Source organism: Talaromyces amestolkiae (genome assembly GCF_001896365.1).
Source record: "Talaromyces amestolkiae strain CIB chromosome Unknown scaffold19.1, whole genome shotgun sequence".
NCBI lineage: Eukaryota > Fungi > Ascomycota > Eurotiomycetes > Eurotiales > Trichocomaceae > Talaromyces > Talaromyces amestolkiae.
Genome location: NW_024468055.1, coordinates 759,145 through 776,889, shown reverse-complemented (window position 1 = coordinate 776,889; position 17,745 = coordinate 759,145). Strand labels below are relative to the sequence as shown.

Genomic DNA, 17,745 nt, shown 5'->3' with positions numbered 1-17,745 from the left:
AATTTATTAAATTTAATGTTATTAATATGTATAATTACTTTAAAATTAAAAAAAATAAAAAATAAAAAATAATATTTAAAATAAAATATAGTTATTTTAAATAATTATATTATTTAGACTTACTAATATATTAGTAATATTCTAATAGTATATTAATAATATAATATTATTTTATTTATATAATTTTACTATTATATATTTAGATAATATCTTAATCTTTTTAGATATTATTATTTATTCATATTTAACATCTATATACAACCTTATGGGTTATGACAGACACATGCTCGGGTAAAGCCCTAGGCCTAGGGCCTAGGGGCTCACCCCTAAGAGAAATTGAAAAAAAAAGCCGATGCGGGGCTCGAACCCGCAACGTTCAGATGCCTCGAAAGATAAGAGTCTGACACTCTACCGATTGAGATAACCAGGCAGTTGATGGCCGCCGCAATTTTTCGCATTATATAGTTCTCAGCCTTTTTCAACGACGAGATTATATATAATTATTTTATTTAAATTTTGGGGAGGGCAAAAAAAACTTTGGATGATTAGATAGAAACATTTGATTTGATGGATTACAAAGTGTTAGTACTTTAATAAAGGCATGGATCTATTAGCACTATTTACAACTCGTAGCTCTAATTGAAAGATCGATCTTTCTTTCGTTGTTGATTCTGAATGTAAAACTGTTGATCATATTGAGTGTTGAGCTCTTTAGGTGTTAGTGCTAATTCCTTATAACCGTCTAGATATCTTGATATGGGCTAGCCATGTCGTCCGTCACCAAATATCTTATTTTAGCGTGTGGAAGTCGGTTCCATTGCTGTCATAGATTTCTAGGGTGAAAGATGGTTGTTTCGTTGTATTGGAAGAAGTGAACCGCTATTCCCTGTGTGCCCTCTCTTCATCTTGAATATGGAAAAACTGCCTAGTGCTGCTTCTTATGAGCAGTCAATGAGAGAGAGAGAATGAGCGCACAAATTTCAGAATGTAGCCAACTGCAACATCCGACTGAAAAAGTTCAGAAGTGGGTGTATTCTTTCTGACATCCGTTAGGACAATGACTGCAATAAACGATTCAGCGGTTGAGCTTTTCCAGATACTTCAGATTTAGAACGCACAGAAAAAGCCTCAGATTGACCATCAACAATACTACAAGCACGCGGGATCACCGCCAACAACAAGTTCTGCAGGAGTAACACTTATGCAACAAGGGCAGGCTTAGCAAAGGCGTATAGTGAAGCAGCTAGAACATGAACGTCGCCAACAAGCCGTAGAGCGCGGGAATGAACGACGTCACTACGAAGAGAGCCGTGAACAAATGCGCATCCGCGAAGCACAGCGTGACGAGCAATGTAGTTACGTAGTGACGCAGCTACACCCGACACGAACATCATGATGCAGTGAGATGACAACTTTGCAACTTCAACACCCAGCTTTCGGACGTTGCATCGCGCACTAGTTCTCAAGAATCGTTAGATGAATAGAAAAGTCATCACCTATTGAATATGATAGCGTTGATAGCGGTGAGATCAATAAGGTCGACAGTGGCAATGGTCACGATGTCAGCGAAAACCCCTCCACTCGCCAATTCTGCTCGCTCGAGAAGATTTCGAAAACGATCCTTTTACTTTCAATGATACACTAGACTGCTCAGTGCCCTTACTGGTCTAGTCCTAGCCTGCTTAGCGTAGCACTTCTCGGAAACACAACAGAATCTACAGCTTGTCATGCACGACGCTGAGTCTTGCGGCGCAAAAGGAATACAGAGTGTGACCTTCGAAGCAACAAGGTTGGTGGGAATGCTAGTGAGTAGGTGAGGAAGGCTGAAAAATAACAGGAATCGAATTTTGGGTAATATTCATGGTGGTTACTAGACCTTCTTCACGTAAAAGAGCTGCTGTTTCCATAGTAAGATACCCCTAAAAACCGTAACGCCGTAGATGCAATGCTCGATGACCAAATCAGAGCCCATAAACCTCACAGMGGGAGAACCCCGCGCCTATTTGATCACTTCTCCGGAGCATCAGGAAGACGCTCAATGACATATTTACCTCGAGCCACATTCATAATCGGCACACCAGGGATTTTGCTGCAGGCAAACGTCAGCCAAATTCAATACAACAGAATCTCGAGAGGCTTGATGCCTTCTTACCGTATTCTTCTCTTCAAATCTTTATCATTCGTCGCTACAATGTAGACTCTGTGCTTGATCACTCGATCAACCAAGCAGTCATCCGCATAAGTACCCCGGTGATCACATTTTATCCGTTCGAACCGAGGGTCCTTCGCAATGCGTAACGCTAGTCGATATTTCGGGCCTAGTTTTTCCAACTCCGCCAGCACACAGTCTGTAATAACCGGTGTACATTTGGCGTACAGACAGTCCATCATTGTCGGGATCACTTCTAGTTTATGTTGCACGCTGTGGGAGAGGAAGTTGGTATCGACCAGAATCGAGTATGGAGGGGTCAAGGCCGTGTTGTATTGGAAGAAAAGTGACGAGGAAACTTGAGGGCTGTTATTACCGGCCTGTTAGCACCCTCTATGTCTTGTCTCGGACAATTGGAAAACTGACATTTCTCTGACAACATTATCGTCCTTTTTCTTGTCTTTTTCTGCTTCTTGAGGTTTTCTGGAGAGAATCGGTTAGGCACACGAGTACGAGAAGAGGATCCAGCTACACTCACAATCGACTGTCTCGCAGTGTGATGGCGCGCTTGACTTGAGCAAACTTGCGGACCTTCTTCTTGACGCCCATTGTGTATTATCGTAGGTTCAAACTCAGGAATACAGCGACTGAGTTGTCGTTTTGTTTGCTGAAAGACTCGAGGTGAACAGCGCAGAAGTGCCGACTTGGTATGGGTGAGGTCAACAAAAATTCTTATCGCAGAATTCGAACAGGATAAATTTTGTGTTTGGGTAATACCGTACTTCCTTATCGGACCAATCATTGATGGCAAATAAGCCAAGCCGCCCCACAATCATATAGTGTGAATTTTTTCGGCGCGTATTTTCTCGTATCGACTGTCTTGATGCTTAAAACAACTTCATTCGTTCAGTCTTGTCTATTAGGACTGCTGGACTGACTGCTCGCAGTGCCTCTTTTGACTGGAAATGACAAGAATGAACTATATTAGGAATCACAGCCACGAAGTTTCTCACAGAGAATGGGAATTCCGTACTTAACGCGACATCTCGCTTCCTTCTCGGAATCGACTCTCCTAGGGAATGGCCAGGGCCCCTCATGCAAGACTGTAAAGTCTGTTGTCATTGATGGCCCTGGGCTTGTGTATTATGTACACTCTGTGCTGTTATCACAGGCTAGCAACAGTCTGAGCCAAGTGGAACGCCAGCCCAGCTGCGATGAGGTCAGTGTGGCGGTCATGACCTATCTCGTTCTACTGCAGGCCTCGGGTGTAAATATGTATGTGCTCACTGCTTGAAACCGAGTAGAAAGTAGTTCCACTAAAGTATCAAGTATGATCCTAGTCTCAAGATATATTTCGATGGTGCTCTGCCCTTGAATAAAGCCGAGACTAGACTGTCGAGACTGGAGGCGTCGAGGAAACAGTTGGAGATCTTTTGCCTGAGCCATCGGGAAGGGTTCAGGTGGTCTTCAATCGACCGCAAATCGGTGAGGATTGATCCCGTCAGGCTTTTGCAGGATTCCCATACTTCTTTCAAACGGTCCCTTTTGCCAGGAAATCCGTTCATGGTCTCTGCTGTAGTCGAAGATCTGAAGACACGATGGACTTGTTCAGCGATGGAATCGTATCTACCCCGGACCCTGTTTGATTTATACAAAGATAAATGTCATCCCTGGTCGGATTTCACTGAGATCATTCCCGGAGAAGCCGATGTATTCTGTGCTGCTCTGGCGGCGCAAAATCCAGGCACTGCGATACTCACAAGCGACTCTGATCTCTTCCTCTTTGAAACTGGACTTGATAGCGCCATTATATTCTTTGATACAATTCGCGTCGAGGGATACGGGGATGAGACCGGCTTAGCTGAATCGCATATGACCATTAAAGCCATGAAATACCGTCCCGCCTCAATCGCAGACCGCCTGGGCATCCCTGCATTATCCTACCTCGCCCACGAACTGAACCAAAGCTCCCGATCTAAACTCGCCGAGCTTGTCCGTCGTGCAAAAATAGCATCGGGCTCGAGCTCAAAGACCCCGGCCTACCTCACATTTCTGGAGGAATACGACCTGCAAAACGTCCTTCAATATGATCCCTCAGAGGCACAGACTCTACAAAATCTCGATACAAGAATATCAGAACTATATATGCAATGTCCCTGGACCAATAGCACTTTTCAGGATCAGAACCAAGCGCCTAGGATATATCTACCTTTCCTAGTGGAAGACCATTCGCGAAAGTGTGCCTGGGCCGAAAGTGTAGAAATCAGAAGACTTGCGTATTCTCTACTCAATCTCAACGCTGCTTCATCAACTGGGTCCAAAGTGACAGTTGTGACTGAATGTGTACGGCGAGGGAGAAGATTCTGCTTCGATAACATCCATCTATATAGCATCGAAGGAGGGGAAATTGAGAAGGAATTGGGCTCTTTTCTGGAAACACTCAAATCCTTTGAAAGACGATATCACCTTCATCATCATCAGCATGCAAGCTATGAAAATCCACTCTTCTGGCGAACATACGCATTATACGAGATCAATAAAGACTGGTTCACGACCAACAATGATCCTTCCGCATTCATCAATCACGCCGCACTAAAATCCTTCCTCGGACTCAACCGGGTCAGTGAAAACGATAGATTTTATAATGAGACTATTGTGTGGGACGATATCCATGCATTGGCACAGTTGCAAGCAGTGTTGTATACATTACGCATGGTTAAACAGATCATTCAGGGGTTGACACTTGAGGGAGGAGGAGGGTCACTTGGGCAACTTCATGATATTTTGGCACGGCTTCCGCCACTCCATGTGTTGATGAGATCGTTTTACGAGGTGAGGAGAGAATTGTATGGGGTTAAGTAGAGGCTGGCTATAGATACCAGCATTCCCCTGTCATCGATCAAGACACATAGATCTATTATCATAGAAGAATCTTGAGCGTTATATGGAAACAATTCGTCCCTGGTGATGATAGTAAACATCTATTTACATGAAAGTACACTATTTTATCTATCGAGATGACCGGAGGAACCCAACAATTCCACGACAGTATCCCATCAACTCAGACAAACGTCTAGCCTCACTCTCCTGCTCCTTCTTCCAATCCATCAAAGCAGTACGCAAAGCGCTTACTAGATCCTTATCTGACGCAGCAGTCGACAAGTCACCATCACCACATATCAAATCACTATGCACTTTCAAGAGCACAGCCATCCAGGCGTTGACTAGTTCGAAATCTTTCTTTAAGCGAAGTCTCTCCGTCAATGCGTTCACAAAGCTGACGAGCTCGCAGTATCCATCTGGGAATAGCTGGACGTTCAATGAGCGGATTTCGAGATCAGTCTTTCCGGGTGATAGGGACTTGAAATAGTCGATGAAAGGTGAGAAGTTCTTATTGTTAGAGCCTGATCTCAACAGTTTACTGACAAGCGAGTCCTGTTGTGATAGGATGCTCCTGGAGATCGGCATTGGTGCCGTCTCTATTTGCTCCTCAATGCCAGCTTTAAGAGTTAGGGACTGATCGTCCTGAAGAGATGGTAGGAAAAAGGGTGCCTTTTCGGGAGCTTTGGCCGGTTCTTTAGGTTTGTTGCGAGCCTGTGTTGTTTATTAGCATGTTGCTCGATGTGAGAAGTGACATCTGATAGACTTACTCTGACAACGTCTAGGTTGATCAGTGTTTGCCAGGCAGCTCGAGGAACAATACTCAATGTTGTCATGTCCCGGTCAAGCTGTTCGAATGATATGGTCGTCTTATCTTTATCTTCAACATCCACATCGGTGATCAGTGCAGCATCAACCATGCCCGATCCTGTATCAGTCGATGTCACAGAGGTCACATTTGATACTAGCGCGGTCTCGTCAATGTGAACAGGTCTGAAGTTGGTAAAAAGACTCTTGTTGTTCCAGATGTGCACACCGACCTCATCTGCATGAGCAGTGGCGAGGTATTCCCCTGTACCCGAAAAGGCAAGAGCGGTGCATGTTGTTGGTACTCGGAAGACGTCAACTAAATGACCCGTTGGTAAATCCCAGACTCTTATGATAGAGTCCATAGACGCGGCTACGATCCACCTGCCATCGTTGGAGAAGACAAAGTCGTTGATTTGTCCTCGGCAGCCCCAAAGTTCTCGGACAACTTTCTTGGTTTCCAAATCTACTACACGGATGGACAAGTCATCACAGCTTAGCGCAGCAAGTTCATTGATACTGCTGAAACGTAGTCCAGTGATGGCTGTCATAGGCGCCCAATCTAAATCTGCAAGAAGATGCCCGGAGTTCAAATCCCAAAACTAATATTATTAGTGTATTGAAATGAGATTGAAACGTAGGTATAACCTACCTTGAGTTTCCCGTCTAATCCACAGCTAACAACATTTCGGTTCAAGTTGTCGATTGCAAGGCCAGTGACAGCCTTGGTGTGCCCTGAGACTGCAATCTTGCCAAACTTGTTCTTCGATGACGGAGATGGCGGAAACCGTTGCCGACGCTGCCCAGACTGTAGGTTGTAAATGTCGATAACACCTCCCGCGGAGCCCACGGCAGCAAATGTGCCGCAATTGGAAATTGCTACGCTCTGTAAGAAGTCAGTATAAACATGCGAAGGTGAGAAGGTGTCTACGCACCTTGACTTCTGTTCCATCACTCGTTTCGAGCGCCCAACGACCGGCCTTCTTCCTACCCCAGTACCAAGTGCGTGCGTACTTGTCACCCCGATGTGCTGTTACAACACTTTCCCACCCATTTTCTCCCTGTGGATGCTTTTTGATATCCCTCGAATTGGTCCAGACTTGCTGACTACTCGCCCCCATTCCAGGATCACGATTGAGTGAGCAAGCGATTGATGTGATTTCGGGAGCTTTCAGTTCCTCGGCCGCCTCTGCTGCGCTGGATATGCCTCGTTTCTTAGCAGTGGCCTTGACTTTGCCCTGCGAAAGCTCAACATTTTGGCTATCTTTGCGCAAACTAAAGGCCCAGAAAGAACGATCTCTGGATGCACTTAGCAGCCACTTGCCGATAGAGTCGCTACCGTCGGAAGCAGAAGGCAAGAAACGAAGGGAACAAATCGCCGCAGCATGACCACCTCTGGCATGCAGTGGTCTCGGAATTGGCGAGAAAGGCGAATCATCGAATATCCACGTTCTCAAAGCATTGTCTCTTCCAGATGAAACTAAGACTGGCTGGCCGTCCAAAAACTCAATCTTATTGACACCAGTATCAGAGCTCTGAGCAGTCATATCATGCGCGCTTCTGAGCACTCCCGTCTTCTTGCCTCCTTTGTTCAGATCCCATAAAGTAACGTCACCGCTGTACATCGATGCCGTAGCCATGACTCCCGCCTTCCTACCATCTTCACCAGCTCCCATACCATCAGTTCTGAATGATATCGAAGTTATTGGGTATGATTTTGAGGTAGATGCGTTCAAGGAGAGGAGTACCTCGTCGGAGTCGACATTTCGAAGGACGACGGTGCCACTTCGGTAAGCAATAGCAATGAGTGAAAGGACAGGGGTTGCTTCTATTGCAGTGACCGCATCGTCCTTGGCCGTTGAAGGCGCAAATCTGTGCAAAAGCTTTCCACTGCTAACATTCCATAGCTCAACGGTACCATCGTATCTTCCAACAAAAATCTTGTTCAGATATGTAGGCATGTTACAAACATGGCCTGTGAACACTGGCAGGTCTGAAGCGCCCCTTGAAACTTCTGGTACTAATGTTGTAAAATGCTCGAAAGACGGATTCTTCCATACTTGTATACTCCTTGTGCAACAGCCGATAATCCAGGATCCAAAAATGAGAATTCGCGAGACGGTACCGGTGGTGTTCGGGGCATTTTCCAGCTCAGCGATCTTCTTTCCTCGTTGAAATACCCAAATTCCTGATTCCTCTCCGGGACGTAGCCCTCCCCAAGCGGCGAACACATAATTCTTCCAAGCATATGTCGCCGTAATCAAACCGGGAGTTCGAGGTTGGCTGGCAAACACCAAGCTCAGACCGCGCTTGAGGTCATAGGTTTGGAGTACCCTTCCGACTGAAGTTGTGATTTGATATGTTGATTTTCCAAGACGCACCGAGGTGAACGGAACTGTAGTTGGGGAGACCAGGCCAAGAGTCTGCGTAATTCAGAAAAAGAAAGTTAGTAAGTTGTTGTGGTAGTTATGCTAGATACCAAATAGCGCCTACCCTGAAATGAGAAAATATTCGGGATTGCGATTCCTTCTTTTCTTGCGACAGCAATTGCGGTTGAACTATTCTCTGTCGTTTCGATACGGGAAGGTCAAAGCCATCTCCGGATATGGAAGGCATGATGCCTTACGAAATAAGAAGGTTCACGTGTTGCAAGTCGAAAGGCGCGCTCTGTTGTACGCTCCAGAAATTTTTTGGAGGCTTGCGAAAAGGAAAGAAAAAAAGCTACGGTAATAAAAACAATTTGTAATTTTGATACCTTGGTAATACTATGATCAGCTGTAAGTATGAGACTTATCAACCAATAGCAGATGGTATAGAGCAGTTCTCCCTCGGTACATCCAATCAGAAAACACCTCTTCACAGTTTCGTTTCTGGCCGGTAAAATACCGATACATATCCTTACATACACTGTTACCATACCGACAGTCGCTCTCTCCTTTGCAATTAAATTATCCCCAATGATCCCCAACTGCTCTGTTTCTAAAAAGAGAACATACGCAATCCTTCTAGTGATCTCATTTGGTTTGAGCGTACGTCGTGCTTGTGCTACAAAGTAGGTATTGAATACGAACAGTCTATTGTATACCGCCATACTGGCCGCAATGACGTTGATCCTATCGGAGGTTTCAGACGGGCTGCCAAAGAGGGGCTCTCTACATGATCCTTATAACGTCGCTGCGCTGGACCCCGTGAGAGCAACGAATGTCGTGATAAAATCTGCTTCAAGTGAGTTGTCACCTGGTCAGAAATGGGTGCGAGTGTACGAAAGAAGTCATCTGTCCTCTGTTTGGCGGGCTGGCTGAGCAGATGAGATGAGATGGAGGAAGTTTCCCTAGTGGATGGGGTCGACCCAAATTCTGCTTTCCTCGAGGGAAAAAAAGGTCAATTCTGACCTCACTACTCGCAACGATTGGCGGTCTGCCAACCACCACCTTCCCTTCTTCTCAATGATTTGATCGACCAGCTCGCATTTTAATTCTAGTCTCTCGCTCTGTAGTTGTTCGATTCGAATTTCCTGTTCTTATTCGCAACAAATTTAAAGAACGGTTTGGCCTCCCGTTGCTTTTTTTTAGGGCTCGAGCCGTCAACCATGTCGGAAAATGCTAGTGTTTCTAGTGGCCAACCCCAAACATTAGCGACCACAACCAGCAATGATGGGACATCAACAGCAGCAACAACGTCGTCAGCACCACAGGGCCTGTCTGTGCCTGCGGGCACGAACAAAGATGATCGGCTTTCTCCCTCCGCAGTGATTACCAACGACGAACCCCGCCAGACCTACATCTCGGATCGACTAAAGTCAAGCTCTACCTCGTCCGTCAACGAGCTCGGCGTGTGTGACAATGCAGGGCAAAATTCCACCACCACCGACTCCTTGCATCCAGATTCAAAACGAATGTCTTTCGCCTCTTTACGCTCCTTAGGTTCAGTCAGCATTGCCGGCTCTGTGAATGCTCCTCACGATCCTGCAGCAGCAGCTCCCAACGAAGACTCTCAAAAGACAACTTCGGGCTATACGAGGTCATCAGTTTCATCCGCCGATTTCCCCGCCGCTTTTCGATCGGGCCACGCTTTATCGGGCTTGAATCATACTTCTCATGGATTATCATCTTCGCGGAATGAAACACCCTCCGAGGGAAGGCGGTTATCGCGACCAACACGTTCATCGAGCAGAGCTCCAAGGAGGTTAAGTGGAAGCACTGCCGCGAGCTCTGCTAGCGAAGCAGAACCTCGCCCACCTTATATCGGTAGAATCGGCGTTTGTGCTCTCGATGTCAAGGCGCGCAGCAAACCGAGTCAGAATATTCTGACCCGACTTCAATCAAAGGGTGATCTGGACGTGATTGTCTTTGGCGATAAAGTGATTCTAGACGAAGCAGTTGAAAATTGGCCTGTATGCGATTTTTTGATTGCTTTTTTCTCCGATGGCTTCCCGCTCGATAAGGCGATAGCGTACGCGAAATTGCGAAAGCCTTTCTGCGTGAACGACCTGTCGATGCAGAAGATTCTATGGGATCGCAGACTGTGTCTTAAGGTTCTGGACCAAATGGGTATTCCCACGCCCATGAGAGTTGAGGTCAATCGCGACGGTGGCCCAGTGTTGGAGTCAGCCGAACTTGCCCAGCATCTTCACCACCTGACTGGCGTAAAGCTTGAAGGTCCAGATGATGGCATCGGCGGTGGAGCCGTCAAGTCACAATCAATATCATTATCTGAAGATGGGGAGACACTTATAGTTGACGGTCAAACTATTCGAAAACCTTTTGTTGAGAAGCCCGTGAGTGGAGAAGATCATAATATTCACATTTACTTCCCGAAAGATCAACAATATGGTGGAGGCGGAAGACGCTTGTTTCGGAAGGTGGGAAACAAGAGCTCAGAATATGATCCGAGTCTTGTGGTGCCCCGATCTATCACGGAGAAAGGCACTAGTTATCTCTACGAGCAGTTCCTGAGGGTTGATAATGCTGAGGACGTCAAAGCATATACCGTCGGACCCGATTTCTGTCACGCCGAGACTCGCAAGTCTCCAGTCGTAGACGGAGTTGTGCGGAGAAATACTCACGGAAAAGAGTTGCGATACATTACCAATCTCACAAAGGAAGAGGCTGCCATGGCAGCCAAGATTTCCAACGGTTTTGGCCAGCGGATCTGTGGTTTTGATATGCTTCGCGTTGGAGACAGAAGCTATGTCATCGACGTGAATGGCTGGAGTTTCGTTAAGGATAACAACGATTATTATGACAAGTGTGCAAAAATCCTCAGGGAAATGTTTATTAACGAGAGACGCAGAAGGGACAGGAATTTCGAGCAGTCCGAGCCCCCCTCTCCGGATAACGTTTCGTCTAAGAGAGGCGTTTCAGGTTCTCATCGCAGCGCTCTTAAAACCATCTTGAAGTCGCCGAGTATGTCTAGAATACACAGCTCACCGCAGGCGCCTAAGGATCATTTCGTGGCTTCAGATATTATCAGCCCAACGTCAGCACCTGCCGGGGATATAGTCAAAGCTTCACTGTCCCAGTCTCGGGAAGAACTTTCGTTACCCGCAAGTGGCAGTGCCTCAACGACCCACTCGCCAGCGCTCTCAATCTCAAACGAAGAAGAAATAGTGCCGTTACCAGCTTCTAAACATTCATGGAAACTCAAGGGTATGGTGGCTGTCATACGCCACGCTGATCGAACTCCGAAACAGAAGTTTAAATTTACATTCCACAGTCAGCCTTTTGTCGACCTCCTTCGAGGTCATCAGGAAGAAGTCGTTATCAAAGGTGAAGCTGCTCTTGCAAGTGTGGCCGAAGCTGTTCGAGTGTCAATGAAACAAGGTTTGGAGGATATGGACAAACTCAAACTTCTCAAGATTTCACTAGAGAAGAAAGGCAACTGGCCAGGGACAAAAGTACAGATCAAACCCATGTTCAGAAAGCGAAGGCCAGAAGAAATGTCAGGTGCGGCAGATCCACCGACATCTCCTCAGATCAGGAGTGCATCCCTTCCAGATGATCCAGCTACACCATCTCAAGAATTGACCTCGGACTGCGAGAAGCTTGCACGGCMGCAGACCCGTAGTGACTCTATTTCGGGACCTACATTTTCTCGATTTTCTGCGGCTGAAAATGATCTCATCTTAGATAAGCTTCAATTAGTTATTAAGTGGGGAGGAGAACCTACACATGCTGCCCGATACCAAGCTCAGGACTTGGGTATGACCATGAGAGACGATTTGAAACTCATGAACAAAGAAGCCCTGAATGATGTTCGCATTTTCACCAGCTCGGAGCCTAGAGTTAGTACAAGTGGTAAGTGCAATCCGATTTTCTACCATGAAGTTCTGTGGTCTAAGTCTTAGTAGCACAAATTTGGGCTTGTTCCTTCTTGGATGAGAAAGAGCTCCCAGAAGATTTTATCCAAGTGCGGAAAGATCTTTTAGATGATTCCAATGCAGCCAAAGATGTCATGGACAAAGTCAAGAAGAAGCTAAAACTTTTGCTACGCGAAGGGTCCGCACCATCTCAATTCACCTGGCCGAAAGACGATTTTCCAGAACCGTCCGTAGTCCTTGCGACTGTGGTGCAATTAATGAAATACCATCGAGACGTGATGCGCCACAACTTCCGCCGGCTTGCACGTTCTGATATTGTTGATATTCCCGGGAACCCGCCCAAGAACCCTGAAAGCCCGCACGTAGACTCGATACAAGGTCGTTGGTGCACAGGCGAAGATGCCGAACTGTTCAAAGAGAGATGGGAGAAGCTTTTTGCAGAATTTTGCGATACAGAGAAGGTCGATCCCAGTAAGATTTCAGAACTTTATGACAGTATGAAGTTTGACGCACTACACAACCGTCAATTCTTGGACTGGGTTTTCACACCTCCCGATGGGTTTAAAGTCAAGGAGCCGAGTGGGTTGCCATCACAACAAGTCATCGAAAGTGACAAATTCGAAGAAAAGACCGACAATGGCACGTTAGTCGAGAGAATTGGATTCAAGAAGAGAGCTTTAAGTATTGTGGAGTCCAGACGGTTTGGACGCTTGGAAGATGCTTACGATAATTACTTCAAGCTGCATGGCAACCCCAACTCTAAACGAAAAAAATCCGACGAGCGTCTTGTCAAACTGCGAGAGTTGTATAAACTGGCCAAAGTCTTGTTTGATTACATCACACCTCAGGAGTATGGGATCAAGAATAGCGAGAAGCTGGAAATTGGGTTGCTTACTTCGCTGCCGTTGCTGCGAGAAATCGTCCGCGATCTTGAAGAAGTCCAAGCCTCGCCTGATGCAAAATCCTTCTTCTATTTCACCAAGGAATCGCACATCTACACTTTGTTGAACTGTATTCTGGAAGGCGGCATCCAGACTAAGATCAAACGAAGCGCAATTCCCGAGCTCGATTATTTGTCCCAGATTTGCTTCGAGCTCTACGAGGCCAAGGATAGCGACACGGATACATTCTCGTACTCCATTCGAATCTCCATCAGCCCTGGCTGCCACACTTTCGACCCTCTGGACGTTCAATTAGATTCTCGCCATGCTATCGGATGTGCTCCCCGCAGAAGTCTGACGGCACATCAGGATTGGAAGGAAGTGATTGAGACTCTGAAAGCGAAGTTCGATACGTGAGTCTTGAGGCTGAAATGACACCTATTGTACTGATTAGCTGACTTTTAATACAGGGTAAAACTGCCCAAGAGCTTTATAGCGGTCAATCTTAGTGACAAGCATGCTTATTAATGTGGTGGAGGGAGTTAGGTATGGCTGGCTTAGATGGATTGCATATCGATTGGATTTATCTGTAATTATCAAGGTGGATTGAAGGTGTAGATCGTTTCAACAGTAACATACAAATAGACAATCGAACATTGCTCAATTAATCACGTAGCTGCTGTAAAAGATCAAGTCAGGTCAGGGTACGCCGTAATACGTCGCTATACTCATCCACCACCTCATGTCTTCTATTGATCAAATGAAGTACGAATAATATAGAATTGCAAAAGAGAATAAGAACATTTAATAATTATAATTCAAACGTTATGATGGGAAAAAAATATTATAGCGACAACAGTGTGATTCGCACACACGCTTCTGAAGAGGATGCCTTTCATAACTCCTAGTAAGGAGATCAGCACATCGCATTTGGTCCACCTCCCATGCGAAACCAGTGCTGGCAACGCTGGCTAACCTCTTCCAGGTTATCTGCGATCAGGCTGAGAGTTGAAAGCTACAAGCAACATGTTCATTCTGTGTTCGTGTGAATACAGAGATATTCTATCATCATATCCTCCATCTTCGACTGACCTATCTTAGTCTAGCATAAAAGATCATGCGGGACCGCGGTCAAAGCACGCCTCGATGATAGCTTCCTCCTATCCACGCTCAACCTCCTGTTGATATGGGCAACTACAATGACCCTGCTGCCACAGCATATCACCAACTACTGTGATAAGATCCGCGAAAATACGACCCATTTTTTGAACTGTCGGTACCTCGTTTCTCCATGCTCATCACCCCGCGAACGTATCAGCTCTCCCAGGAAGATACAGATCGATGGAACCGAGCCTCAGATAACGTCCACCTCTCACCTCGATTCCATACTTTGATCGGTTGGCGCGCTGATAAAGCTGAAGCTTTCCGGGCTTATAAAATGCTGTTGGTGCATCAGTCGGGCTATGTGCGCGTTGGGGAGGTTGTGAGGTTCGCTCTAATTTATGATATAAATAATGATGCTTGCACATGCTGATCGGATCGCTTGGATTACTGCAGATACACATTGACGTACACGCCATCGCTGGACCAGATACTTCCGACGCCAACGGAGCTTCATGTAAAAGTGAAGAATACCTCTGCTATTCCGCTACGAGCCGCGTACCTCCATGGACCCTACACACTTTATACAGCATGCTATCCGTCTGAATTCAATCCTAATCAGCATTATCATGACAGCGAGACAAAGGGCATTCCTCAGTACGAGCCGTATCTTAAGGCCGGTGGAAGCTGGACAGCGAAGATCCCCGTGCCTGAAGAGACGCGGCTTACCGTCCCCGGGGCTAGACATGGCAACCACAGCGGCAGCAACCTGGGCTCAGAAAGCGATGACGAACCAGGACGAAAGAGCATAACATGGATCATTGAGATTACGTCGCAGGTGATATTCTCTAGCTCAGCGGCAGTTCATTTCGAGTTGTTAGTCGGTCGTGACCAGAAATCACTCGAGTTTGGCATTAATGGCTCCTTAACGTCTTCCGGCGTGCCTCCACCAGCCCATATCAATGAGCATCAGATTTTGCGCAAGGGGGGAAATAGCGATGCTCCGATTATTGCGACAAAGGGCGTGTTTTCGAAATCGGTTAGGCTGGTATTTGATGATATCAAGAGTCTGTGGAATAGTCCCGAGTGCTCCGCGTTCAAAGAGCGCGAGGAAATCAATTCGAAGCTGGTTGCGCTATCGAATCAACCACGCAGCCATCATGTAGTCCACGCAACAAGTCTTTCGCCTCAACTTGAACGCAATGCTTCCATTAAAAAGAAGAGACGAATTCATCTTGTTGTGTTGACTCATGGATTACACAGTAACCTTGGGGCCGACATGTTATATCTCAAAGAAAGCATTGATGCCGCTGCCGAAGAGGCTAGGAAGGCGAAAAAAGACTCTACAAGTCAATCGAGTACAGAAGATGAGGTGGAGGGCAGCGAAGAGCAAGATGAGGAAGTTATTGTCCGAGGATTTCCGGGTAATGTTACGCGCACAGAGCGTGGAATACAATATCTTGGGAAACGGCTCGCCAAGTACATCCTTCTCACGACATATCCGGATCAACCATACCTACCAACCAAGAAGAAAAAGCAAAAGGGCAATGCGAGTGCTAGCTCAGGCGTTCCGATAGATTACGACCCTTGGGATAGACATCCGTCCGATTGTCAGGTCACCAGCATCAGCTTTATTGGACATTCGCTCGGGGGCCTTATACAGACATATGCGATTGCTTATATTCAAAAACACTCCCCTGAATTCTTTGAACGGATCAAACCCATTAACTTTGTCGCCCTTGCTACACCTTTTCTCGGACTCAGCAACGAGAACCCCGTCTACGTACGTTTTGCGCTAGATTTGGGGTTAGTCGGGAAGACTGGACAGGATCTTGGTCTAAGTTGGATGTCTCCTAGAGTTCGAAGCAGATGGGATGCCATCATTAGCAAGTTTGCAGGCAATTCGGGCCCATCGCAACAAGAGCAAGCACCGGCTTCCAAGCCATTGTTGCGGATATTGCCTGCTGGCCCGGCTCATCAAGTTCTACAGCGCTTCAGAAACCGCACAGTTTACTCGAATGTGGTGAATGACGGTATCGTGCCATTACGGACTTCGTGCTTGCTCTTCCTTGATTGGAGGGGCCTCGATCGAGTTCAAAAGGCGCGAAGAGGAAATGGTCTTGTTGGCACCATGGCAGAATGGGGGTGGGCCGAACTCACGGGAGCCAATTCGGTTTCGCCAGCTGCACAGGATCATCAGCATCACCGTTCCCAATCCAATATACCTGCAGTTGATGAGATACAAGCTCATTACCACGCCGCCGGAGTTTCAACGCTGAGCTCGCATGGTCAAGCTAGTCCCGGTCTACTTCCATTACCATCACCGACGCCAGGCCAAATCCTCGAAGAAGGCCTGATCCAAGCAGAACCGGAGCCAATGTCGCCTGTGAGTACAGGTTCGAATTCTAAAGAGCATCATCCACCTTCACCCAGTCCATTCAACAATCTCTTTGGAATGTTCCAATCGAAACAATCCAGAAGCTCGTCTTCTAGCAAAAAGAGCACTAAGATCATCCGACAGAGCCAAACACTTGCGCCTTCTGGCGAATCTACGGATAACATGAACTCTGTAGAGTCGTATCCCCCAATCGTCCGGGGCAACTCCCTCTACGAAGACGAAGATCTCAGTGCTCCTCCCCGAACCACCATCTTCGAGTCTGCCGGTGACGTGCTTAGACCCCCTTTGCCCCCAGCAGAGTTTATCACAGACCCAACATCAAGGCCACGGACTATTTTCCATGATCGTATATATCACCCAGAGGATATACCACCTCCCATGCTCAAGAAGCGAGGCACAATATTCAGCGGCTCGCGTAGTTCGAACAATGACACAGACGTCGATATCGACCAAGTAGCTGCTCAGGGATACAAAGGAAGCGGTTTGCGGGTTGAAGAAAAAATCGCGCGAGCGTATCACCAGGGACTTTCATGGCGGAAAGTCCTTGTACGAATGGAGCCCGACGCTCACAACAACATTATCGTCCGACGCATGTTCGCTAACGCTTACGGCTGGCCCGTCGTCAAACATATGGTCGACAACCATTTCGGCAATACTTATTCCGCCCGAACAGAAGATGCACTAGAATCCAACCGCGAAAGAGCAAAACCTCTCGATGTCAGAGTGACAGATTCGGGCGAGGAGACGTTTGGTCAATCTCCTCGACAGCAACAGCTACCATTCCGCCATTATGCCAGTCTGCCTCCGGACATTGAGGGACAGGGACATTCGTCAGAGGTCTCTGAAAATGATGGTGCAGCAACACGCCTTGCTGATGTAGGCAGACAATCGAGTCGAAAGTCGACTGATTCCGCGAAATGGACTGATCGCTACTTTTCAGGAGGGGATTCTGCGTCCGAGGGACAAAGCGATCATGAAGAGCAGTTGGGCTAGGCACACGAACTACACAGTGTTGATTAATATAATGAGTACACGATTTCGGCTATGTATATAGATAGAATGTTCAATAATGAATGAGTGGATATGTAATGTAATTCAGATAATTCTCACCGTAATGTTGAGTCTATGTTTATGTACTTGTACAGGATGGATCCCGGGAGCCATAGTAGTGCCTGATATTCCTCCCGCTTTTGACCCCTCCAAAACATAC

General features: G+C 46.7%; 5 protein-coding genes across 5 annotated transcripts; 3 read left to right on the top strand and 2 right to left on the bottom strand.

Moving 5' to 3' along the window:
* Positions 1 to 2,007: 2,007 nt before the first annotated feature.
* Positions 2,008 to 2,758, bottom strand: BHQ10_008579 (uncharacterized protein; the record flags this gene model as incomplete). The annotated part of the gene is made up of 4 exons (XM_040881399.1): positions 2,008 to 2,089; positions 2,153 to 2,515; positions 2,576 to 2,632; positions 2,688 to 2,758. The coding sequence occupies 4 exons, from the start codon at positions 2,756 to 2,758 to the stop codon at positions 2,008 to 2,010; spliced, it is 573 nt and encodes a 190-aa protein (XP_040737081.1).
* A 409-nt stretch (positions 2,759 to 3,167) lies between these two features.
* On the top strand, positions 3,168 to 5,011 carry BHQ10_008578 (uncharacterized protein; the record flags this gene model as incomplete). The annotated part of the gene is made up of 2 exons (XM_040881398.1): positions 3,168 to 3,424; positions 3,490 to 5,011. 2 exons carry the CDS (start codon positions 3,168 to 3,170, stop codon positions 5,009 to 5,011), a joined length of 1,779 nt encoding a protein of 592 aa, XP_040737080.1.
* Positions 5,012 to 5,158: 147 nt separating this feature from the next.
* BHQ10_008577 (uncharacterized protein) lies at positions 5,159 to 8,452 on the bottom strand (the record flags this gene model as incomplete). Its single annotated transcript, XM_040881397.1, has 5 exons — positions 5,159 to 5,743; positions 5,800 to 6,438; positions 6,489 to 6,722; positions 6,772 to 8,259; positions 8,330 to 8,452. 5 exons carry the CDS (start codon positions 8,450 to 8,452, stop codon positions 5,159 to 5,161), a joined length of 3,069 nt encoding a protein of 1,022 aa, XP_040737079.1.
* Positions 8,453 to 9,425: 973 nt separating this feature from the next.
* BHQ10_008576 (uncharacterized protein) lies at positions 9,426 to 13,564 on the top strand (the record flags this gene model as incomplete). The annotated part of the gene is made up of 3 exons (XM_040881396.1): positions 9,426 to 12,132; positions 12,186 to 13,449; positions 13,507 to 13,564. 3 exons carry the CDS (start codon positions 9,426 to 9,428, stop codon positions 13,562 to 13,564), a joined length of 4,029 nt encoding a protein of 1,342 aa, XP_040737078.1.
* Positions 13,565 to 14,327: 763 nt separating this feature from the next.
* Positions 14,328 to 17,528, top strand: BHQ10_008575 (uncharacterized protein; the record flags this gene model as incomplete). Its single annotated transcript, XM_040881395.1, has 2 exons — positions 14,328 to 14,524; positions 14,594 to 17,528. 2 exons carry the CDS (start codon positions 14,328 to 14,330, stop codon positions 17,526 to 17,528), a joined length of 3,132 nt encoding a protein of 1,043 aa, XP_040737077.1.
* Positions 17,529 to 17,745: the final 217 nt, after the last annotated feature.